Below are 26,701 nucleotides of genomic sequence, written 5' to 3'. Positions count from 1 at the left end.
ATTCTTCAATTAAATATAAAAAACCCACTCAGATCCTTAAAACTTCACTGAACAAAATAAAACCACAAAAAAAGGACCCAAAGTGCTGCAAAAGTATGAATTTCTCCATTTTTCCACGTTGGATTAAATCCTTGGATTTAATCCTTGGATTAAACGTTGGATTAATGTTGGATTAAATCCTCGGATTTTCCACTTCCAGCTGCAAGTGGAAGAATGAAGTAAAACCAGAATTTTAAATTAATTTTTTTTAAATTCATTTTTAAATCTCAGGTAGATTTTAAGATTGGGCCACTTGGAAATATGGCAGGAATAACCAATATGATTATAACCCAATGATTTTTAATTAATAAGTAGTTTAAACTGAATTTGAAGTGAAAGGAAACTTCTTCTGTGTTCGTTGAATGGGATTTGAAACAGGTGAACAAAGACACCTGAAAAGAGAATATATTTCTAATATACTATACATATATTTCTAGATTATATATAATTTTATAGACTATTTAGACTGCATTTATATTTTATAATATATTTATAAAGGAGAATATATTTATTTGAGCATCCCTCTCACAAAGAACTCATTCTTTAAGAAATAAGGACAACATTCCAATACAAGGAAGGAGGAAAAAAATTCCAAAATCATGGCTTTATTCCTATTTTAGGAGCAGCACAGCAGCTCTGTTCCCTACCAGAGTCCATGGATATAATTAGCACAAAAAGCTGATTAGCACAATACATTAAAATCCTGCAGAAGGTAAAAATGCACTTTAAAAATCCATTCTAAAAAAATCATTTCAAAAGTGAGAAAAAAGCTGAAGTGAGTAAGGGTCCAAAATTGATAAGGATGTTGCAAAAAGGCACAATACATTAAAATCCTGCAGAAGGTAAAAATGCACTTTAAAAATCCATTCTAAAAAAATCATTTCAAAAGTGAGAAAAAAGCTGAAGTGAAGGGTCCAAAATTGATCAGGATGTTGCAGAAAGGTTTTTTTTTTATTCTATCTCAAGTTATTTCTTTTTGTGGATATTCCTGGCAAGGCAGGGCTGGGAAAACAGAACTTTTATTTTCCACATAAAATCCTGGAACGGGGTGGGTTGGATGGGAATTTAAATTCCATCTCATCCCAAACCTTCCCAACATTTTCCACTATTCCAAGGTTGCTCCAAGCTCCATCCAGCCTGGCCTTGGACACTTCCAGGGATGGGGAATTTTTTGGGAATCCTGTGACAGGACCTCCCCAGTCCTTAAAATAAAGATTTTTTTTTTCCCTTCTCCCTGCACCGGATCTGTTCCAGGCTTGGAAAATGCAGAATTCCTCTGGAATCTAAAATTTGGGGGTTCGGACTGCTTGGAAGAAGATTCTGGAAAAGAGTTTTGGGCTCATTATTCAAATTTCTTTGTGTTTGTGGGCACTGCTGTGAAAAATTAATCAATTTTAAGGCAAAGTAGATTATTTTGATGATCTAAATCATCATCCCACTTGGAATTCCCCAAGTTGGTTCCTGTTTCAGGCTTGGAAAATGCAGAATTCCTCTGGAATCTTTCCTTCTACGAGGAAATGTTACACCAAATAAATCATGCCTTGATGAGATCACGCTCAAAATTCAAATTCTCTTCAATAAATTCCCAGTTCCCCACGTTCTCAGACTCCTGGAATTTATGATTTCATCAGGAGAACATTTCCATCATCATGTCTTATCACATTGAGAACTCCTTGATTCTCAACATTGAAAGTTTGGGATTCCTTCAGCTTGGAAGAAGATTCTGGAATAGCTTTGGGCTCATAATTCAAATTTCTTTGTGTTTGTGGGCACTGCTGTGAAAAATTAATCAATTTTAAGGCAAAATAGATTATTTTGATGATCTAAATCATCATCTCACTTGGAATTCCCCAAGTTGGTTCCCGTTTCAGGCTTGGAAAATGCAGAATTCCTCTGGAATCTTTCCTTCTACGAGGAAATGTTACACCAAATAAATCATACCTCGATGAGATCATGCTCCAAATTCACATTCTCTTCAATAAATTCCCAGTTCCCCACGTTCTCAGACTCCTGGGATTTATGATTTCATCGGGAGAACGTGGAGAACATTTCCAACATCCTCTCTTTCACCACATCACCACTTCTTGATTCTCAACACCAAAAGTGTTGGGGGTTTCTACAGGTTGGGAGAAGATTCTGGAAAAGAGTTTTGGGCTCATAATTCAAATTTTTTTGTGGGCACTGCTGTGAAAGATTAATAAAATTTAAGGCAAAATGGATTATTTTGATCATCTGAAGCATCATCCTCTCCTCATTCCACTTGGAATTCCCCAAGTTGATTCCTGTTTCCAGCCCAATACTTGGGTTTCCATGAGATCATATTTGAATTAAAAACCTTCTAGTTGTGGAGAACTCTTGGTAAATTGCTCCAATGATTAATTATTTTAATTGTCAGAAAGAATCATGCTCTGGTCCTTTTCTGAATGGGTTCCTTATCAACAGCCAGGTACCAAAAATCATCCTGTCCTGGCCCAACAGACTGGAAATTAAATTAAATTCTGTTGTCACTCTGAGCAACATTTTCAAATGTCACCTGCATTTCTAGAAGGGGAAAATACCCATAATATTCACTGGTGTGTTACCACATAATTACAGATTAAATCACAAATTGAGAGCATGAAGAAAAGATTAGGAAATTCAATGTTTGGTGCCGGCAGGACAGGCAAGAATAAAAACTTTTTGCTTTGTTTTCAGGTTTGATTTGCAATAATGAAGATATCACTAACCCAGAATTAATTATAACTTGATGGAGAAAGAGAGATGCAAACGAACTCCCCCGATCTGGTTCCAAAAAGCATTTTAGGGTGGAAAGGGCAATAATCATTAGGAAGATTTCATTAATGACTCTGGGGTGCTCTCCAGCTGAGCACGAGCCAACCTTCCAGGCATCATTAACAATTTTTGGGGCTGGGCTGATGTTTTTGTGTGCACAATTCCTCTGGCAGAAGGCAAAATTCCTTCTTTCCATCAATCCAAAATCCACTAAGCAAATATTTAAATACAGCCCTGGGAAAAAAAAAAATCTGTGCCTTGAGGGTTTTTTTTTTTTAAGAAGGAAAATAAGCCAATTTTGTGGGTTTATTTTAAGAAATCTCCATCCCTGCAAAAATAAATAAATCTTTGGGGTTTTGCTTTTAAAAGAATTCTCAAAGCTGTTGTCACTACTGGGAAGGCTCCTGTTTGTTGTGGATGATCCCAGAAAACAGAGTCACAATAAAAATACAAATTTCTGACTTATTAAATCCTGGATTTTTTCCATCAGGTTACTCAGTTATGAATTCATTCAGCACCAAAACGGGGTGTGGGGTACAAAGGTTGACCTCACTGTCCAAAATAATAATCCACATTTATTTATAGCGTTTTCTACCAGATCATGTGCAAGAATTTTCCAAGAATTCCTCAAATATCACAACACAGCTGCAGAGCAGCAAAAATTCCATTTTTCAGAGGAGAAACGAGACTGGGAGAAGTCACCTGGGAATGGTGAGACTGGAAAAAGAGCATTCACCTGCCTCTCCCTTCCATGCTTTTCATGGAATCATCTCCTCCTTCCAGTAAAACATGGAAATTTCCCCTTATGAACACAAAAGGTGCCCCAAAATCTCCAGATAAATTCATTTTATCCCAACAGGATGCCAGCAGTGGGGAGAGAATCACCGGCAGAAGGGGAAGGAGAAGTTTTGCAGCTCTCTGCTGCCTCCAGGGTTTTTTCCAGTTCTTTTGGACACAGGGAGGAATTTTGCATCTCTCATTTGTGGTGCAAATGCCCATCTGCTCCAACAGATTGAGGAGAGGGAGTGGAGCTGTGGACAATCTGTCTCAGACTTTAGAGGTGAATGAAGAGCTTCGTTTCATCGTCAATTTGAACCAAATCAGATTTGCCTCCTTTCCAGGCCTGCTGACAGAATCCTGCAGGAGTTCTCCTCGGGAAAAATGTCCCTCTGAACGTGACAAAATTCTGCTTTACTTGAGTGCCACCGTCAGGAGCGGCTGTGAAATGAATGAACTCACCTGGGCAGGACTTCCTGGGGCTGCTGAGCATTGTACAAAATCTGAATCCTGTGATCTTCAGCAGCCATGACTTCTGGAGGAGGGTCCTCTTTATTCACGGCAGCCACCTGCTCCCAAAATTTAGAGGGGAGGGGAAAGGAAGGGGAGGAGTGATGCAATTGTTCCCAGGTGCAAAACTCTTGGCTGATCACCAGGAATAAGGATGGCTTTGTGCTGCTGAGGGTCAGGCTTGGTGCTGGGCTTGGCTGGGAGCAGAAATCTGGGGATGGATGGATGGATGGATGGATGGATGGATGGATGGATGGATGGATGGATGGCAGCCAGACACATCTCACCATCTTTAATGTAGACAACCCTTCCCTGAAGAAAACAGGATGCCACATAGGATGCAAAAGCAGGTTTTAATTATCCATTAATTTGCATCCTCTCAGTGCTGGTGGAAGGGGCCAAACCCCTGGGGACTGAAGCCACTCGTTTGTTACAGGGTGGGCATTAACAAATTCAGCAAACTCCTGACAATGCGTTCCCGTCTTTCCTGAGGGAGGGAGAGCACTCAGACTCCAAGGATTCCCTCCATCCATCCTGCTGACCACTCATGAGTTGTGTATTTTGGGGGTTATTAAGGCCACACACTCAGAAATGGGCTAAGAACGACCGAGGCAATTCCAATGGGACACAGGACAAAATTTCCACAGTGAGGCCAATCAGCCTTTGGAATAATCAAGAGGAGGTTGGGACAATCTGGGATGGTGGCAGGTGTCCCTGCCATGGCAGGGGTGGGACTGGGCTTTGAGGTCCCTTCCAACAAAAAACGTCCTGGATTCCATGAGAATTTCCCCAGGGAAATAATTGGTGAATTCACCAGTTGGTGGATTCACCAATGCAGGTCACTTTTAGGATTTGGCTGGGCCATTTGGGATTGCCTGTGCTTTTCCCAAGCAAGGCTGGGCCAGACAATCCATGCCTGGACAATCCATTTCCAGCCTGGAATGCCATGGCTGTGTGGCAGCCGTGCCTGTATTAATCAGCCAGCAGCAGGGGGAAATAGGAGGGAAAATATTCAGTGCTCAGAACTCCACATCCCCATGTTCAGGGGAAAGCAGGAGGAGGGAAAAAAATTTAAAAATAAATAAAATAAAAAAATTAAAATTAAAATTAAAATCCAATTTAATTTAAGCTGTAATTTGGCCCTTTGCTCTGAATTAGTGGCTGGGAGCACAGTGGGTGCATCCTGGTGCACATCAGAGTATCCTAAAGGAAGGATTATTATTAATATTATTAATATTGCAAGACTATTCCACAGTGAGACCCAAACATGGTGAGTTGGACAAGCAGGAATTCCAATTCCAAGCTCCTCTCCTGATCTAACCCACGTTCCTGTACATCCATTTTGTGTTAGTGAGACACAGAGATGCTGCCTCCAAATTCAGTTTGCCAAGAGAATTCTTTTAGGAGGCATCCTAAAATAACATAAGGAGAGGATTTTGTGGAACAACTTTTACCCCTCATAAATTAATTGCTGGTCTAAACCAGTCACTCAGGTTTATTTTTACAGTCCATTGAAGGGAAAAATTTCATTGATATATTCAAAATTATATTGAGAGGAAAACAGAATGGCACATAAGACAAAGATTGAGATCAACATTTTGGGTAGTTGGGGAAAATTATACTCTGGTATCATCATCTGTGTGTTCAGGATGGAGAGAGCCTGGCACAAGAACCCCCAAATTTATACAGATAAAGCTGGGAGTGATGGATTTCCTGAAGGGATTGCTTTGAAAGGATAATTCCCTGAATTACAGCAGTTCCAGCATGGCTTGGGCCCACTGGGAAGGCTCCTGTTTGTTGTGGATGATCCCAGAAAACAGAGTCACAATAAAAATACAAATTTCTGAGTTACTAAATCCTGGAATTTCTCCATCAGGTTACTCAGTTGTGAATTAATTCAGCACCAAAATGGAGTACAGAGCACAAAGGTTGATCTCAGTGTTTGCTGCAGCCAATATAATAACAACAGCAATCATAATAATAATCCACATATATTTATAGTGTATTACATCAGATTATGTGGAAAAATTTTCCAAGAATTCCTCAAATATCACAACACAGCTGCAGAGCAGCAAAAATTCCATTTTTCAGAGGAGAAACGAGACTGGGAGAAGTCACCTGGGAATGGTGAGACTGGAAAAAGAGCATTCACCTGCCTCTCCCTTCCATGCTTTTCATGGAATCATCTCCTCCTTCCAGTAAAACATGGAAATTTCTCTTTGGGGCACATTTTACGTTTATAAACAGCCCATGCAGCAACCAAATTCCAGCTCAGGCACCACAGCAGGGAAAGGTTTCCAATCCAACAGAATTTTTGTCAAGCAGGATTTTGGGGGAGGAGGTTTGCTGCAACTGCAAGCCTGGATTTTGTATTGTTTATTTAGAAAACTTCCAGAATGAAATGATGTTTGCTTACCTTTTCTTCCACTGAAACCTTCTTGAGATCCAGATCCGTGACTTGGAGCAACATGAAAATCGCTGAGAGCCAATAACCATCTTTTTCCTGAGGGGAAAAAGTTTCCATTTTGACAAAAAAACACTTAATTTCATCCAACCAATATTGAATTCCAATCAGCTAAAATTAAATTTGCCTTAATACATTGCAAAATAAAAGGTTTTTTACCCTGAAGGGTGTCAGGACACTGCCCAAAGTGACCCTTCACAACTGCAGCAAGAGCTGAGTTGTTCAAAAGTTTGTAACCACAACATTCAAAAGGCCAAGATGGGAATTTAAAAATGGAAAGGGATTTGATCAGACTTTGTTTAGGAGAAGGACATCTCAGCAGGAAAAACCTTTCAGATTATGGAAAATCAGGAACAGGCTGTTTCAGGTACTTTTTCCTGCTAATTTTATTGTGTGCCACGACAGACCAGTCTTATAAAAGCCAATAAAATCCTGGCAATTACAAGGAAAAAATTAAACTCTTTAATATTTTTAGTCTTTCTGGCATTGGGAATGACTGTAAAATTCACACAAAATTTAGAAATCACAAGGGTTGGGATAGAATTGTCTTTGGTCACTCAGGACAAATGACCTGCCCACTTCTAGAGACAGAAACTGAGGCTGAAAGGATTCAAACCAACAGGTTTAGGGTCTCATTTTTGCTTCTCTCTTACCTGTAGAGGGTTTTTTAGAAGATTTAAAGCCCTGAGGAGAGGCAGATCTTCAATCCATTTAAGCTCACTCAGCTCAGCCACCTGAGCAGGGACAGAAACAGAGCATAAATCAGCAGCAACAGAATCCAAGAGAACTAGGCAGGCAAAATGAAGTATTTTAATGGCTGCTCTTCAAATCTGGGCATATTAAAAAAATAATTCTAAATTACAGAAGGAGTTTACATGTTAACTGCCCTCAATGAGGCACTTCCAGGCACAAAAGGAGACTTGGCTGTTAGCTGGAGCAGCAGGATAATCCACACAGCAATTTCCAAGCACCTGCATTTTTCCAGTTCTTTCAAATGTCAAGCCCTAGCACTTTTGGCTTTTTATGTGCTGATGTGCTGGAGTGAGGCAATTCTGCAGTTAAATTCGTGCTCTGGCTGGGTGGTTTAAAAAGAATAAAATCCTTCTGAGAGTTTCTTTTCGCTGAAGTTCAAGTTCATCCTACAGAACTTGGTTAAAAAAGGAGCAGGATTTTTGTCCTTGGATGTGTCCAGAGGGATAAATCAGGGGGTCAAGAGGGTCTAGCCTATTTGGGGTCTCAGCTGTGAACAAGGGAATGCTGGGCACTCAGTTTTTGGGGTCAATCAAGGTTTGTGTGGCCCAAACCAACCTGGTTTTCTGCTGAAAGATGGAATCAGAGAGTGGAATGGGTTGGGTTGGAAGGACCTACAAAGTTTGAAACCCATCCAGTGCCACGGGAAGGGGCATCTCCCACTGTCCCAGTGTCCAGCCTGGCCTGGGACATTCCAGGGATCCAGGAGCAGCCCCAGCTGCTCAGGGAATTCCAGCCCAGCCAGGAATTCCACCCCCAAATCCAATCTAAATCTCTCCTTTTTTATTGTAGAACCATTCCCTTTTCTCCTGTCTGTGTTTTTCCATGGAAAAATCTTCTCTCCATCTCTTTCATAGCCCCTTTTAAATCCTGAAAGCCCAACTGAACCTAAAAACCTCCAGATTCTCCCTAATTCATACTCAATCCTTTTAAAGTGCCTAAAAACATAAACCTCAACCACAGCCTGCTCCAAACTCACTTTGAGATAAGAATAACCCGACCCAAGTCAGTTTTGGTGAAGTTAAATGTGATTTGAGTCGATTTCTTAAACAAATCCCAGAATTCCAGCCATCAACAATTGGAAATCACTGAATGTTTACAAGGGACACGTTTGCAGCTGAACCTGTTGTGGGCATTTTTTAAAAAACCAAGAATTTAAGATCATTCTGAGTGGCCGTGAGCTGAAGTAACTCCACGTGTTAATTAATTAAAACTCCCCTTTAAATTATTCTTCAGAAGGCAACGTTCAAAAAAAAAAAAAAGCAAAAAACTCATTGAACAGTATCAATGACATCATTCAAAGAGGCAAGTTTTGATGAGGTAAAATTAAGTTTTTATGTGCTGCAAAGAACAGTGGAAAATAAATAAGGCACTGGAAGTGGTGTTATTAATGTTAATAACAAGCACACCATTAGAGAGTTTCCTGTCTGCTGCAATTGAGGCACCTTTAAATGTCAACCTGAACACAGGCAGGAAAAGAATGCACAGTGACTTGAATTAAATCCACTCACAAGGAGAGAGAAAAATGACAGAAAATGTTCCACTGCTGCTTTATATTTTTGTTTTCTCAGATGATATTTTTTTTTCACATAACTTTGATGTCAAAGTGATTCACGAATTGATTTTTTTTTTTTCAGTTAAGGATGCTGGAAGATCAATATCAAAATTATTGTGGATATTTGGCTTGGCATTCAAAATTCAAAAGAGTTGGATGGTGCCATTGTTATTTCCAGTACAGAAAATTATGCTGCATAACAAAATCCACTTTTAAGTGAGTCCTTGCAGTTCTGCTTTGCAGGGAGTTTCCAGCTGAGAGCTCAGAGGAATCTGTGGTCATAAAATTGGGCTGAGAGATTTTAACAACCCCTCCTGAGGCCTGGCAGCAGCAGAGCTGTGGTGTAAGTAAAGATCTGGAATAATCGAGGTGGAAAATCTGCAAACTCATCCCTGCCTGACCCACCCAGGGGAGCAGTGCAAATTCCCAGTGTGTGAGAGCACTGAAGTGGGACTTGAGTGAAGAGAAAGCCACCTCAGAAATTAAATAAGGGCTGAGAGGACACCAGGAATCGACGTGGGAAACACCAAAAGAAAAGATCTCAGCTTTTCTAATATTCATTCCTGGCACTGCTGGAGGATTTTTGGAGCCCTTCAAGGAATTGAGTGTTAAAAAATGAAAATATTCTGTGCTCTTAGAAGAAGCTGAGCTGGTACCTGGTTATCCTCCAGGTTGATCACCTCCAGTAGGTCGTGCTCCTCCAAGCCTTGCAGACTGTTTATTTTATTGCTGGACAGATCCACCCACTGCAGATTTTTCAAGGTCTTCAGCCCATTCACCTTCTCAATCTGGTTAAAGCTCTAGGACAAAAACATGAAAGCAGAGAAACTGCAAATAAACCTCTATGAAAAACAACGTTCCTGAGGGGGAAAAGGAGTTATTTGTTGGATTTGAGGAGTTTTTGTCATGGAGAATCCTGTCACAAATAGGCCTTTCTGCATTAGCCTCATGCACATCCTGATATGTCACATTCCTCCTCATGGAATAAAGGAATCAATTCTCTCCTGATTAGCTTAACTCCAACTCACCTTGAAGAGACAACAAGCAATAAAAAGAGCTCTAACATTTTTTAAAAACTGATATTGGCCCAAGAACACACTTGTCACCATCCAGCTCAAAATTTAGAACACAGAGATGCATGGAAAATTATGGAATATATATACATAAATACATTGAATTTCCCTCTGTAATCATGGCTCTATTTACACTTGTGATTACAGAATAAATAATGAAAAAATTAAGGTAGGATAGAGAGGAGAGAGGGTTGGGAATGTTCCCCTGGGGAAGGGAAGGATCCAGGGAGAGCTTCCAGCACATTCCAGGGCCTGCAGGGGCTCCAGGAGAGCTGCAGAGGGACTGGGGACAAGGGATGGACAGGACACAGGGAATGGCTCCCAGTGCCAGAGGGCAGCCATGGATGGGATCTTGGCCATGAGGAATTCCTGGCTGGGCTGGAATTGCCAGAGCAGCTGGGGCTGCCCCTGCATCCCTGCAGTGTCCAAGGCCAGGCTGGACACTGGGGCTGGAATTGCCAGAGCAGCTGGGGCTGCCCCTGCATCCCTGCAATGGCCAAGGAAGGATTGGAGCACCTTGGGTGTCCCTGGAATGAGCTTTGAGGTCCCTTCCAACCCAAACTGCCCTGGGATTCTGGGATTTGGGACACTCAGAATCCATCCCAAGGAATTTTTATGGAAAACGGGGATGGAAAAGAGAGGAAAAGGGAAGGGAGACCCTTCATGGTTTCCTGAGATTCCAAGTGAAGCCTCTGGGACCATGAATGTCCTGGAGAGGTGATGGATCCAATGTCAGCCTGGGAGAGCTGGGAATGTTCCCCTGGAGAAGGGAAGGGTCCAGGGAGAGCTTCCAGCACATTCCAGGGCCTGGAGGGGCTCCAGGAGAGCTGCAGAGGGACTGGGGACAAGGGATGGACAGGACACAGGGAATGGCTCCCAGTGCCAGAGGGCAGCCATGGATGGGATCTTGGCCATGAGGAATTCCTGGCTGGGCTGGAATTGCCAGAGCAGCTGGGGCTGCCCCTGCATCCCTGCAGTGTCCAAGGCCAGGCTGGACACTGGGGCTGGAGCAGCCTGGGACAGTGGGAGATGTCCCTGCCATGGCAGGGGTGGCACTGGGTGACCTTGAAGGTCCCTTCCCACCCAACCCATTCCATGGTTCCATGACTCCCTGATAAGATACCAAAATCTCTCTGGAATACATAAATCCATATTAACACACATCAAGTGAAGGCTCCACTCACTGTCAGCGACAGCACAGAAATGTTTAGAAAATAATAATTTAAAAACCCCAAATTTTCCTGTAAAATTTTCCAGACTTTCCCACACGAAAAACCCCAAATTTTCGAGAACCAACCCTCAGAGTTTTTTCCAACGAGGCCCTGATTTCTCACTGGCCTCCAGATGGTTTCATTCCTCAGGGCCTCACAAATCTGAGACTCATTTCTGCCCCAAATTCCAAGCAGGGATAACAATTCCCTGCTCATCCCTGTCCCACACATTCCCAGCTGGCCTCTCCACAGGATTCTTCCTCCATAACCTTGCAAATTTTATTTTTCCATCAGCCTCACCTTGCGCTAAAAGCTTGGAAGCCTCATCTCCTATTAATAAATATTTAGGAACTGTTGAAATAAATAAGCCAGCTGACTTTAATGTTAATCCAGTTGTCTGTCCTTGACATTTTTGCTGACTTTTAAATGTTTAATTAGGTTATTAATAGCACGGAGCCTTCGTCAGACCTCTGGTTGATCGGGTACAGCTCGGAGCTGGGATTGCAAAATGCTGGCCCAGAGGTGCCCAGAAAATTCTGTGAACAAAAGGGATTTGGGGATAGATCCTTTAAAAGCAGAAAATTCCTAAGGCTCTTAAGACCTGTGCTTCTTGTTTTATTTTTTTCCTTCGCAAACATGAGTGGAATAAAGGGGTTTTTGGTACAGCAAGGGAGAATTTACAGGTTTTGAAGTGCTCCTCCCAAACTTCAGAACTTTCTGCTCTTTTCAACCTAAAAAGCTGAGGGAGAAAAGCTGGATTGCTGGGAAGAGAGAGGATGAAAAGAATAACTTCAGAACTTTCTGCTCTTTTCAACCCAAAAAAGCTGAGAGAAAAAGCTGGATTGCTGGGAAGAGAGAGGATAAAAAGAATAATAATAATAATTGCATTTTATTCTAGTTAATTCTAATTTTTAAAGAAAATTCTCAGCTGAAATCTCTTTCCATAATTTCCACGTGGCTAATTAAAAAGACAAGCAGTGTTATCAATAGTGATATCAGCACCTAAGAACCCCAAATGAGGAGCATGTTCACATTTAATAAGATTTAACTGTTAACAATCTCCCAGCTTTGGACAGAGCAGATTCCCAAGGGAATTCCTGGTAGACCTTTAAGCAAACCAGGAAATCAGGGCAGTGGAGGGACTTTCTGTGGCTCAAATTTGGAGAAAAAAAAATCAAAGTATTTAGAAAAAAGATCCTCACAGTCCTAGAGCTCCTTTCAGAGCATTTCCACGGCGTTTGGCCAATCTGAATTCATCTTCCCCACTAAAAATGAGACCAAATCCCAATTTATTGCCACTGAGGGAGATCCTGGAGGTGTCACAGATCTGAAATATAATTTCATTAACACCATTTGAATATATTAGAAATGTGAACACCTTCCCTGAATCCTGCAGCAGCCAAGGGCCAACCTGAGCTGGTATTTTCTATATCCAATTTTACAGAATGGAAGAAAAACCTTTAAATTTTTTAAAAGGATTGGAAAAGGAATATTTCTATTCCTGATAAGGGATTCATTCACTTCACTTCAAATATTTATGTGGGTGCTTAAAACTAATGTAGCCAATAGGAGCTCTGTATAGGTTTTTGGGGATTTATTTTTAAAGTCCCATTAAATATTTTTCACTTTTTATTACAAAGTCAAAGCTGTTGAAAAGCAGCTGGGTTGCTTTTGGGGCCACTCGATCGCATTAAAAATAGGTTTGGGTTGTGTTGCTGTGCAACATTTGTGTTATTAATTTAAAAAATGTGTGGTATTGCAGATATCCTGATAATTTGTTATGTAATTATTGATGTATTTATTTTATATATATCATTATAATAATTATATACTATATAATATATAATAAATATTATATATCATATATAATAAATAGCATATAATATTATAGATTATATATAATGCACATAATACATATAATATATATAATAGATGTTATTTTTAAATATTTATAAAATATTTTTATTATATATTATATATAATGCACATTATACATAATACATATAATATATATTATAGGTATAATATAGTATAAAATATTACTATAAAAGATGAAATAATATAAAATATTTTTATTATCTCCATATGTATTACGTTATATTTATTGTTTACATCAAGGTATTGATCTCTGGATAAGAGCCAGGCAGGAAAACCATCCGAATGATTTCTTTCTTACCAGGTTGAGGATCCTGATGGGCAAATGCTGCAGGCCCCTGATGGCAGCGAGCCTGTTGTGTGACAAACCCAGCTGGGTCAGGCTGTGACACTCCTCCAGCCCCCTGATCTCTTCAATCTCGTTAACTGTGCAGAGCTTTCAGGAAAAAACAACGAGCTGAACACCAAAGCTGAGCAGTAATTAGGTGATCAATTAACTAATTGGGTTTATGGGGTGGGGAGCTGGACGGGAAAGGATTTATCCTGAGGGGGTTTAAATCCCGCTGCTCCCACAGAAATTATTCAAGTTTTTATTCAAGTTGTGATTTTATGGGGCTAGTTCAGTTTAAATTATACCTGTTGTGTCCTGGCCATCTGTCCTGAGAGGAGAAAGAGTATTTTAAATTAGCATCACAGTTAAAACCAGCAGTACACATAATTAGAGCTGACTAACAAACTTCAGCATTAACAGACTCCTCAAATTCCCAAACAAAGAACCTCTGACAACAAATCCAGCTCCAATTCCTCCTTGAAATGGATGGAGTGACAGGAACCTGCCCAAAATCAGCTAAAACCCTGCCCCGGGGCTGGGACTCTTTGGTGACTGGAGTCAGGCAAAAGTTTGAACCAGGAAAAATTAAAATTTAAGCCACAAGCATCAACGTGAGGCAGCAAATTGCTCAGCACTGAACAATCATAAATTCAATTTTAGCTTTTTTATGACTCACTATAAAGGATTGTCATTTATTTCTGGCCAAGTTGTGTCTCTCTCTGGTTTGGACAATTCCTCCCTTTAGAAAGCTAAAGGAATACCCAAAAAAAAAAAGAGATAATGACCTGACCACGTGCATCATAATTCATTTAAAAATGGTAAGGAAAGTTGAGTTACTGGCACTGAGAAAAATGTTTCTGCTTCTGCAGGAGTTTCCAGAGAGGATTTTTGCATCTCTGATTAAAAATACGATTGTTCTGTGTGCCAGGGGAGGAGTGTGTGAGACTTTGCTGCTCTCCATTCTGCATTTCCTCTTTTTTAGGGGATTTTCCTGTGCACATAAAAACGTTTTTATCCCATTTTAACCAAATGAAATCCAAGGCAGCACAAAATCAAATCAAAACCTACAGATCAGACCCACGAGAAAAATTATTTGATTTTATTGATTTTTTTTTAAAAAAATTCTCCCCTTTTTCATTTTGCTGGAGGGATGGAAAATGAGGATTGCAAAAGGAGAGTGTTTGGTGCCATTTGGGGACAGGATTTGTGTCACCTGCACACTTTGTAAAGTGGGAAGAGCACAAATAAATAATAATTTAAAAAAAAATTAACAAAATTATATTTTATGCATACTTTAATATTCCTTTATGGAATTTTGTGACAGGATTTGTGTCACCTGCACGCTTTGTAAAGTGGGAAGAGCACAAATAAATAAAAATTTTAAAAAAATAAACACAATTATATTTTTATGTATAAATATTATATATATATACTTTAATATTCCTTTATGGAATTTTGTGACAGGATTTGTGTCACCTGCACGCTTTGTAAAGTGGGAAGAGCACAAATAATAATTAAAAAAAAAATTAACAAAATTGTATTTTTATATATAAATATTATATATATACTTTAATATTCCTTTATAATTTATATATCAGTACATGATCATATTAAAATATATCTAATTAATAGCAATATATTATGAATTATATTAATAATTAATAGATATTAACTATTTAAGAGATAATATATTAAATTATATATAATATTAATATAATGTTATGATTATAACAAGAACATTAATATAGTAATATAATTCCAATTATAATTATATTAATTCAGTAATATTTTATGAATATAGTACTATATTATTATATAGTATTCTATATAATAAATATATTATATAATTAAATATTAGCAATAATATTAATAAAATATGTATTTATGTATCTATATTATATTTATGTATTTTATATTTAAATATATATTTATATTTTAATATAAATCTACATATAATATATAAAAAAGAAACATTTATTTTTTATTTATTTATATATTTATTATATATGGGGTTTTTTTAGAGATATTTTAAAAAATATATTATTAAAATTATATATTTAAATTTCTATATTTATTTTAATATATAGTATATTTCATAATATATATAATATTTATTTTAATAGAAATATTTCTAAAAAATAAAGCAGGTGCCTTGTAAATTCCTTGTCTGGAACAAGCATTGGATTAATTTCATTACTGGCCAAGAGACAGAAAAATCTGCACCAACCTCCTGCCTCCTCCTTTTCAAGGAGCAGAGATTCAGGATGCAATTCCTGAAGAAAAAAAGGAAAAGTTCTGGAACCCTCAGGAAACATTTTGAAGGCGGCAGAGCAACGTGAAGCTCCAGAAAGCACAGGAAGGAATTTTTAGGGAAGCCTTGGAAAAAACATTGAAAATTCAATTTACAAGCTCCTGATTATCAGGTTTCTGCCAGGGAAGTGTTTCAAAATCCACAAATTGGGATGAGGGTGGAAGTGGGGAGCAGAAAAACCTTTGCTCCGTGTGCTTCCCTCAAAAACTCCGTGAACTTTTGAAAAAAAAATTCTTAAATTCTTAAAAATCCTTAAAAATTCTGTTCATTTTCACTAAACAGCCTCGTCCTGCAGAATTAGTTGGGTCCAAGATGAAACAACAAATTCCTTTTTTATTTAAGTGTTCCAGGCTGATTCACTGTTAACATTTGGGATTTAAAATCAATAATAACAATAATAATAAAAAAATATTATTATTATTATTATTATTATTAACCTCTGTAAGGGACATCTCCCCTTTGCACTTGTCCATGACACAAAAAGGAGTTTTTGTGTTCCTCTAGAAGGAAAATCCCTCAAATTTGCCCACTTTTAACACTATCAATGCTTAAATTAAGCTCAGTCTCAGCACCAAAATTACAATTTTATCTCAGTTCTAAGGACAAAACTGACATGAAGGGGAAAACACAAAGAAAACTGGTATTTATTTGAAGAAATGGCAAAAAAAAAAATTAATTTTTCTCCCATTCAAGATTCCCCAAAGGATACAATCCAGCAGGAGCTTGGTAAGCGAGTGGTATGCTGACAAATCTTTCATTTTTGGGATTTGATTGTGTGAAAAATCTACTTCCTAAAGGAAAAAAAGAGAGGAATTTGGGGTTATTTCTTCAGAGTTTGTTCCACCCTCCCACCACATGCAGGGGTTCAGTGTGGAAGAAAATAAAAGACATAAATAAAATACAAAGAAATTAACAAAAATATAAATAAAATGCACATAAATATACATATAAATATAAATAAAATACTCAAACATTTGGAAAAGGAAAATGGAAAAGGAAAATGTGAATTGAGGTAAGAACGAAGAATAAAAAAGGAATAAAAATTGACTTTTGCCTATGCTCAAATCTGTCTAACTTAGATTCAGGAAATGGTTTTGAATTTAAACCTTTAAAATGTTGTTCTGTTGTTTGGGGTTTTTTTGGTTTTTTCAGACTTACCCTGAGGTTTTTAGGTGCTTTAAAATTGAAATATGTGGTCAGTTGGTTTTTGGAAGCATTCAGCTCTACTAAATAAGGCATGTGACTGACACAGGAAAGATCTGGAAATGAAACAAAATGTCAAATCCTGCGCCTGAATGCAAAGATCATCACAGCAAAATGTGATAATTACATCCTGCAGCAATTAAGAGTCAATTTGGAGCTGCACGTTCAGGAAGTGATGCCTAAAATGCAGAAATCAGATATATTAACACCTAGAGGGAAAAAAAAAAAGGTTTATAAACCACAAAGAATAAATATCCAAGCTCGACATTTAATTTTCATCATGCCAGCTGACTTGCCTAGAAGCAAGAATTTATATTTGTATATTTATATATATTATACTATGTTATGTTATATTATTCTATATTATATTACATTACATTATATTGCACTATATTACCCTATATTATATTACACTATATTCTATTGAACTATATATTACATTATATATATTATATATATTTACACTATATATATTATATAGTATATGTAATTATATATATTACATATATGTAAATGTAATGGAAGTATATATTATATACTTATATAAGGAATTATATGTAAATATATAATATTTATATATTTACATATAAGTAAATATATTATATACAGGGTTTAGCTTATATATTACATATAAGTATATGTAATTATATATATCACACTATATATATTATATGATATTTATTATACTCTACTATATTCTATTATATCATATTATACTATACTATATTATCCTATATTATTATATTATATCATATTATACCATATCATATTATATCATATTATACCATACTATGCCATATTATACTATATTATATTCTATTATACTATACTATATTATACTGTACTATACTATATTATCATATCATATTATATTACATTATATTATACCATATTATACTAAACTATACTATATTGAACTATACTATATTATTCTATATTATCATATTATACCATACTCTATTATATTATACCATACTATGCCATATTATACTATATTATATTCTATTATATTATACTATATGATACCATATTACCCTATACTACATTATCCTATATTATTACATTACAGTATATTACATTACATTATATTATTCTACATTACATTATATTATTCTACATTACATTATATTACATTATATTACATTATATTACATTACATTACATTACACCATACTATGCCATATTATAGTTTATTTTATTATATTATACTACATTACATTCTATTATACTATACTATACCATATTATACTATATTATTGTATTATATTACACTATACCATACTATATTATACCATACTATACCATATTATAGTTTATTATATTATACTATATTATATTACATTCTATTATATTATACTCTACTGTACCATATTATCCTATATTATCCTATAGTATATTATCCTATATTGTTATGTTAGATTACACCATATCATACCATATGATACCATATGATATTATCCTACATTAATTATATATGTACTATATTTTCACATATTGTTTTTATATCCACCTCTGGAATGACAGACTCACTCTGGCCTGAGCTGCCAATCAGTGGAGAAAAGCATTTAGGCCACGACTGAGGAGTAAATGAGTGGTTGCTATGGAAAATCCCTGCTCTGCTCATATCTGGCCTCCCCAGGAAAAAAATCTCTTATTAAAATGAGCAGGGAGAGGAGCTGCTTTACAAAAGTGCTGCTGTTCTTGGACTGCAGCTCCTCGAGCGAAAGGAACTTGAGGGAAATGATGTGGTTGCCCCAGCAAAGCTTATTCCACTTGATGTTAAATTAAAACAAAAAAGAGAGAGAGGGAAGGACCAGCTGATGGAATTCATCCCAGTCTCTATCTGGCACCTTTCTGAATGTAAAAAATGTAATTTTTTTTACCTTTTGTCACCCATGGAAAACCCTGACAAGGGAAAACTCAAGGCTGGGAAAACCAAACCAAGCATAACTTGAATATCCTGCCAAATCCCCACCTTCACCTTGACATATCTGCTGGGATTTTATCTCTGGGTAATAAACTGAGAGTTTGAGCTCATGTTCCCACTGATAAACACATGCTGGTCTTAATGGGCCGTGGATATTTGGGGGATTTTAGAGGAGATCAAGCCTGGCTCTGTGCAATGTTTGACACCATTAAAATGTCAGCCAGGCTTTGTGACACTGAAACTCCCTGGTCCAGTGCATTTCTCATCTGGAACTGCTTCACAAGGCAGGAATTTGTAGTTTATTTACTCCATACCATTAATTTTATTGGAGGAAAGCTCCATTTTCTGCAGGTGAACGTATCCAGAGAGAATGCTGATGTCACTCAAGTCACGACCCTGGAAAAGGGAAAGGATTTTAATCATCATTTTAATAACTGGTTAATAACTCAGCTCACCCAAGGTCCCTCCAGCTGCAGCAGGACAAGGTGACATCTACAAAAAGCGATGTTGGAGCAGCCAGAAATAGAGAAAATGCCAAAAAAAAAAAAGACTTTGAAACAACAAAAACAGAGCTGAAGTCAGGAAAAACCAGGCAAACGAAGCTGTGTGGAAATGGGAGGGACAGCAGAGAGCTTTGAAAAGACAAAACCACTTCAGCTTCCTGAATGCAGCATTTCCAGGGGATTTACACATTCCTCTACTTTTTTCCCCTCCAGCTGACTGAAGTAGGAAGATACATTTTTCACACTTGAGGACTGGATAAGGAAAAAAAAAAAATTAAAATCAAACATTTCAGTGCTGATGTAATAAAAAAAAAAAAAAACAACAAAAAAAAAAGACCAACTCTCCACTCTGGCAGTCAGCAGGAGCCACTTTGAGTCTTATCAGTGTGACAAAAATCTGCCTCTTGACATCTTGTTTTTTAACAAGGCTTTTTTTTTGCAGCTATTTGCTGTTGAAAAAAGGAAATATTTGTGCAGAAAAGGGCCTTAAACTGATGGTTTTTTTGCTTGTACTTACTGGAAGTGACAGATGAAGATAAACATATTCAGTCCCAGGGGCTGAGCGGCCGAAGGTGTGGAGTCCCTCAGCGGCGGTGTCTTCATCCAACACCCCCTCCAAGTGACCCTAAAAAACACCAGGAAAAGGGAAAATTGATTAAGGGGAGATTGAGGAGGGGAAATCCCACACTTGGGAAAATCCAGAGGCTGCTGGGGTTCAAGGGGGAACAGGGCTGATAAAAGTCCTCAGTCGAATGCTGCTTTCAATGCTTCACCACCCTGCTAAGAAAAATGATTATTAGGGAAAGTGATGAAATCTGCCCTAAAAACCCCAAAGAGAAACGTGCCACAAGCCAGCTCCATCCATTTGGGAAGGTTCCTCAGGTTTTTTGCTGGGATTCTTAATTTTGTTCCCTCCTGGCTGATGTGATGCCTCAGGGTTTAGCTTTTATAATTTTCACATTCTGAGCTGCTTTAGTGTGTGGGTCTGAGCTTCATATTATGGGATGGTGAGCTCTGTGCACAGAGCAGGGAGACAAAACAATTCCTGCTCCAGCTGGGCACCAAGGACAAATGATCCAAATCTCAGGCCAGGAGCACAAACCCCGTGGGCTGCAGAGAGAAAAACAAGCAGGATGGGAGTGCAGGGGCTGAGCTGGAATTGGACACTGAACTGCAATGTGCACATGGAGCAGAGCTGATCCCAGGGAGAGACCCCGGGAGCGCTCGTGCATTTTGGGACCATTTGGGTTCATCTTGGGGGCAGCCCTGGCTGGGCTCTTGTGCTGCCCCAGGTGCATCCATGGAGGAGACCCTTTCCATCCATCCCTGCTTTATTCTTTAATTCTGTCTAATCTCTGTCCTAGCTCAGCCTTTCCAACCCATCAGAAGCACAGGTTCCATTCCCCAAGCCTGTTGAGCTCCCACAGATGATGGATGTTAACAGGGTGCTGCACCCCAAAATGCAGATTATTGGGAGCCCTTTCCACTTGCTCAGCACGAGTTGCTCTTCGGAGGAAAAATCTTTGCCAAAGAGGCTGCTTGACAGCCAGCACTAATGAGGAGATGAGCCCCTGGTTTGTGAAATTCCTGTCAGCTCCGAGGAGCTGCAGGACAGCTGCTGATCTGGGCACCTGTCTGACCAGAGTCCATCCACAAACAGCTTCAAAAACCACGAGATTTGACAAACCAAATTAAAACAGACAATAAATCATAATTAGACAACTTACTTCAAAGATAGAGTTTCACGCCTTAACTAAAAGAACCTTACAAAATAAGTTTATATACGTTGATTGTTACAGTGACAATATTAGTGATAGTGCCTTGTGTGCTTCACTGTGCGCAACAATTGATAAACAAAGACATCAAAGAAGTTTTTTTCTGTTCAAGAGAGAGGGGGAAAAGTGGGAAATTGATTTGTAGAGAATTCCCAAAGGCTGACAGATTTCTCACATCTGTATGCACACTTTGAGATGAGAAATGCTGACTTAGGAATGGCCTGGAACAGCACAGACATTGCTGAGAGAGAAATGGAACTGGAAACAAGTTTCAAAGGGTGGCCTTGCAAATAAGACTGGATGCTTTGGAGAAATAGAACTGTGAAAGAGGCATTGGAGTGGCACCCACGAGGGGTAATTTTAGGTGATTGGCTTTAGGGCATTTACAGCATGGTGTGGCTAAAGCTGACAGAGCAATAAACACTTATAATGTCTTGTAATTAGGAAATAGCTGGCTTCTGGTTATGATGGGGTGAATTCTAACATCTATATTGTCTCACCCTTCACATGAGACTGAAAATGGAATAAAAGCTTTTAAAACACCTCTCAGCTGCCCCATCTGTGGGCCACAAAACACCATAGTCCAATAGGGACCAAGATAAATAATAGAATAATTTCATTATAGCACCTAAATGTTACAGCAAAGGAGAGCACAGAATAATTTCCACAAGGCAAAATATGAGGTGACATTTTGTGGTGTTGGGATTTAAAGCCCAGCAGGGCAGGCAGAGAAAATTCACACGTGTCCATGGGGCTTGTTGGAGCTCAGGGCTGGGAATTTCAGCAGGAAATTGGGTTAATTTGGCCATACATGTGCCAATTTATCCTTAATCTTATATGGCCAGGAGCACTTGGCAGTGCTGGGTCAATGGTTGGAATCGACAACCTTCCAAGTGTTTTTTCCCAATCTAATTGATTCTGAGAGAGAGGGGGACAATCCTGGACCCGGGACACCACGGGGACGGGAGGGACCCTAAAAAGTCAGAAATGAGAGGTGCCGCCCTTCTTTCCCCCACATCCACAGCGAGGAGGGAAAGAGCAGTTCCCCCCCATGCACACACCCCTCCCCAGACAGTTGGGGAGCCCTGGGTTGAACCTCCGAGCGCTCCGACTCTTCCTCCTCGCCGTTCTCCTCCCGCTCATCCTGGCCGTGAGGAGGGCCGGGCCGGGGCTGCTCCTCGGGGAGCCCCTCAGCGAGGGGCTGCGGCGGCTCGTCAGAAGGGGGAGGCGGCTCCCCGAGGCTCCCTTCTCTCCCGTTCTCCTCGCCGCCCGCCATGAGCTGTGATAAGGAAGGAGGAGACGGAGGGGACTCCGCTATCGGCGCTGTCCCCGCTCAGGCATGGCCGCCGCCATTTGTTTACGCGTTGCCATGGAGACGGGAAGAGCCCGAGGGCGGTGATTCGCGCCAACCAATAGGAGCGCAGAGCCCGCAGTGAAGCAGCATGGGAATTGTAGTTCGCCTCCCTGAGGCGGCCATTGGCCTCGCTCCCGCCTCGAGGTGCACAACAAACTTACAAACGTTAAAATATGTCAATTAAAAGAGATAAAGAGGCGCACAAACACTCTCTGGAGAATACAGAGCCTTTACTGCTGCCTCAGTGTGTGGAGGATGACCAAAGAGTTTTTGGTCAACCACAAGGCAACCCAACCGCTCATTAAGCCCGATTTGCGTATTAACATTGACACCCCTGAGGATCAAAAGGTTTCCAGGCGTGCCATGTCTCACCTGTATGACCACAGTCCCCAGAACCCCACCTGTAACCTGCGGTCGTTCCATCCCATTGGGAAGGGCCAAAAATAGCACAAAAGAGGGATTTCAGGGCGGAAAGATTGAAGGGGAAAACACTTCTTCTTGTTAGGGATCAGTAAATGGCTGTGTCTCTTCTCCTGCCTCAAGGGATGACTTTCAGTCATGGCTTTTGTGCCTCCAATTGCACTGGGAACATTAATTTTATATATATATTTTAATATCTATATATGTGTATATATATATATATATATATAATATCTATATATGTATAGACACACACACAGAGAAATATAAACATAAATTAGATTTCTGTTATTACACTTACTTTCACGACACACCATTAACCATAGTTGGTGCAGTACTGTTTTTTCTTAAGAGAAAGGTACAATTTCAGAACTGATATGGGAAAAAAATAAATATAATTTGGCCAGATTTTTGGGAAATAATGAGAGAGGAGACTGTCACAGCAGGGGACAGCAAAATTACAGCTTTTGAGATATCTTTGTGTGTTGTCTTGTTTTTATATCATGTGTATCTTGCAGACAGTAATCTGCTCCTAATACAAATTTGAAGCAAAGATGTTGAAGATATTTGAGTTTTTGGGTCTAACATCCCCTTTTTTTTTTCTTTTTTTTTTTTTTTTTTTTCCCACATTGCAGAACAGGGCAAACTGAGAATGAAAAGGCAGAAAATAAAGGGGAAAAGGAGGAGGGGATGTCTCCAAATGCAAATCCCTGCAAGATAAACATGGGAAAAGAACTTATCCGTGTGGTAAAACAATTTAATATTGGGGATGGGGTTACTGCAGTGAATTTCCATTGTTGGGAAAGTGACACCAACTTTGGATGAGGTGGTTATTGCTAAGAAAAAAATGAAGAGGGAGATAGAAAAACTCCTTATGGACATTGCTCGCTGACTTTTATCTCTGTGCTTCAGGGAAACATTATGATAAGTGCAATAAAGCCACCCCAAATTGCATCCTTTTATTATCTCACTGGCCATAAATGTTAAAATGCTTAATGGGATTTATTCCTTCTCCACTGAGCAGCCCCCGGCAGCGAAGGGAAAGGCTGGAGAGCTCAGAAAGGACAGAAAACCCTGCAAGGGAAGGGGGAGCCCTGTCTGGGAGCGAGGTTAGGGAGCGATGCCTTGAGTTTCAGCTTTCCTATTTTCCAGATTCTGCATTAGTGTGTGACTCTGAACTCCATATGAAGTGCCAGCAAGTTCTCCTCACAGCTCAATCAGACAGAACAATCCTTTTCCAGCCCCACAACCAAGCACAACGCTGCAGCTTCAGGCCCAAAAAGTAAAAACAACAACTGAGGAGAGTAATCTGGGAGGATGGGATTTGATAACCTGGAGCTGTAATTGGACAAAGATCCCCAATATGGAAATGGACCAAAACTTATAAAAGTGTGAAAACTTGTGACTCACCATCCATCTTGGGTCCATCCAGGCTCTTGCACCGCCCAAGGTGCATCCTCTTACGACCTTTAATAAATCTCTACTTTACTCATTTAACTCTCTCTTGGTTTGAACTGCCCCACCTGGTTTTAGCAGGTGGCCCAATGAGCAGAGATAACTGCCCCACCTCTAACAGGTGGCAATGGAATACTCACCCCCAGCCACTCCTGCATTTGTAACCTAACACAAACACTGTTTAGCCTCTGTTCCAGGCAGCCTCTTTAGGCATCAGGCGGCTTTGTGACTTGCTGTGACCCAGGAGAACAATTCTGGATCAGCAGAGCTGCAAAGCCAAGCAGGAGCTGCTTAAGGGCAGCAATGTTTTGCTCCCTGTCGTGCTGCTGGGTCTGTTCCAAGCTTTTGTGGTCTCTAGGATGTTCTCCTTGCCAAAGCCTGCTGCTTCACAGCCCACATCTGCGGGTTTTGCCTTCTGCAAACTGCAGGGTCATCATCTCCTGCTTCTGTCCTGCACCAGGACTGCCAGTGAATGCAGGGAATTGGGTCACCCCCACAGGAGATGGGGCTGATGACAATGCCTTGTGAAGGCTGAGCTAGAACAGAGATTAGATGGAGCTAAAGAATAAAGCAGGGATGGATTGAAAGGATCTCCTCCATGGATGCACCTGGGGCCGCACCAGAGCCCAGCCAGGGCTGCCCCCAAGATGAACCCAAATGGCCCCAAAATGCACGAGCGCTCCCGGGGTCTCTCCCTGGGATCAGCTCTGCTCCATGTGCACATTGCAGTTCAGTGTCCAATTCCAGCTCAGCCCCTGCACTCCCATCCTGCTTGTTTTTCTCTCTGCAGCCCACGGGGTTTGTGCTCCTGGGCTGAGATTTGGATCATTTGTCCTTGGTGCCCAGCTGGAGCAGGAATTGTTTTGTCTCCCTGCTCTGTGCACAGAGCTCACCATCCCATAATATGAAGCTCAGACCCCACACTAAAGCAGCACAGAATGTGAAAATACAAAAGGTAAACGCTGAGGCATCAACGGGACACAGATGGGTGAGATGTTTCCCCAAATATTCCATCTTATTTTGAATTTCAAACACTGCTTGGCTGTGGTGTGAAATATTCCCCAAATTCTCCTGGCTCTGGAACAGCAAACACTGAATGACCATTAAAATAACACCAAAACCCAGGTCTGAAGCTGTAAATCTGCAGTTATTGTCCTCGTAAAACCTCCCCGCTATTGACAGAGGGAGCACTTCCTACTCAGGAGTGTTAATGGCAAACACTGGCCTTAAATACATTGATTTACCATTCAATTATGAAAATAATCAGCTCCCAAATCCGTGCCACATGCAAAGCAGGTTTATGGGCAGCCCTCTGCTCTTGTAAAAGCCCCACACAAATTCACTCAGGAAGCTCCAGGCAATAAAAGGACCCAGCCGGGTGTGGGGAGGAGGAAATTCCAAATGATCCTGAGTAGAAAGAGAAGTGAGGTGGCAAGCAGAAAACTTAAATCCCATTAAACTCAGTTTGCAGGTCCAGCTTTCATGGTGGTGGGGCAGAGGTGAGAATTTATTTGATACTTTCCCTTCAGCTTCTTCCCAGGGCTGTGACCCTGAGATTCCTGCTGGGAGCACATCCAAGCTCCTTAAATCAGCTCCCTGCAGCCAGTGGCTTGGGTGTACTCATTTCCCCATCATCTTCTTGTGTTTCTTGCTGAACCTGCCCAAAATTTTCCACTGGGGTGTTGGTGGCAGGAGTGTCTGTGTCACATCAGAGGCGGCTGCCTGGAATGTGGAGAAGGCCCCATGTGGGGACAGCTGGCAGCACCCTGCAGGAATCTGGGAAGTCTCAGGTGAGGGGTCAAGAGTGGCTAGGGACACCACAGAGTTGCAAAGGTCATCGAGTCCAACTGTTCTCCAGCACAGCCCAGGCTGTGTCCCCAAGTGCCACATCCACATGGATTTTAAATCCCTGCAGGGATGGGGATTCCCCACTGCCCTGGGCAGCTGTGCCAGGGATGGACAACCCCTTGGGGGAAGAATTTTTCCCCAAAATTCCCCCGAGCTCTCCTAGGCCAGCCTGAGGCCATTCCCTCTCCTCCTGTCCCTGTTCCCTGGAGCACAGCCCGACCCCCCCGGCTGTCCCCTCCTGGCAGGGACTTGTGCAGAGCCACAAGGTCCCCCCTGAGCCTCCTTTGCTCCAGGCTCAGCCCCTTCCCAGCTCCCTCAGCCCCTCCACACCCTTCCCAGCTCCATTCCCTTTCCTTGCACATGCTCCAATCCTTTCTCTTCATGAATGGCCAGAGCTGTCCCCGGGATTGCAGGGGGTCCCTCAGCAGTGCCAGCACAGGGGACAGTCCCTGCCCTGGGGCCATCCTGGGCCCAGCCTTCTCTCTCCTTAATCCTGGTTCTGCTCAGCTCAGGCTCAGCCTCCCTGTGCCAGAGCCTCAGCCAGGAGC

General features: G+C 40.3%; 1 protein-coding gene across 1 annotated transcript in view; it reads right to left on the bottom strand.

Annotated features, from left to right (window-relative positions):
• LRGUK (leucine rich repeats and guanylate kinase domain containing) overlaps window positions 1–22,352 on the bottom strand; it is a 36,495-nt gene extending 14,143 nt beyond the window's left edge. The window contains exons 1-10 of the mRNA XM_041401057.1: window positions 22,173–22,352; window positions 19,819–19,926; window positions 19,113–19,194; window positions 16,827–16,927; window positions 16,378–16,459; window positions 13,328–13,452; window positions 9,524–9,667; window positions 7,216–7,296; window positions 6,515–6,601; window positions 4,051–4,157 (exon numbers count right to left, since the gene is read on the bottom strand). Of these exons, the coding sequence (XP_041256991.1) occupies window positions 4,051–4,157; window positions 6,515–6,601; window positions 7,216–7,296; window positions 9,524–9,667; window positions 13,328–13,452; window positions 16,378–16,459; window positions 16,827–16,927; window positions 19,113–19,194; window positions 19,819–19,926; window positions 22,173–22,352 (1,097 nt within the window). The remainder of the gene's footprint in view (window positions 1–4,050; window positions 4,158–6,514; window positions 6,602–7,215; window positions 7,297–9,523; window positions 9,668–13,327; window positions 13,453–16,377; window positions 16,460–16,826; window positions 16,928–19,112; window positions 19,195–19,818; window positions 19,927–22,172) is intronic.
• Between the last annotated feature and the right edge of the window lie 4,349 nt (window positions 22,353–26,701).

This window comes from Onychostruthus taczanowskii, unplaced genomic scaffold, assembly GCF_017590055.1.
Source record: "Onychostruthus taczanowskii isolate IOZ18803 unplaced genomic scaffold, ASM1759005v1 scaffold184, whole genome shotgun sequence".
NCBI lineage: Eukaryota > Metazoa > Chordata > Aves > Passeriformes > Passeridae > Onychostruthus > Onychostruthus taczanowskii.
The sequence above is the reverse complement of the archived record's forward strand: the minus strand, read 5'-3'. Positions and strand labels throughout refer to the sequence as shown.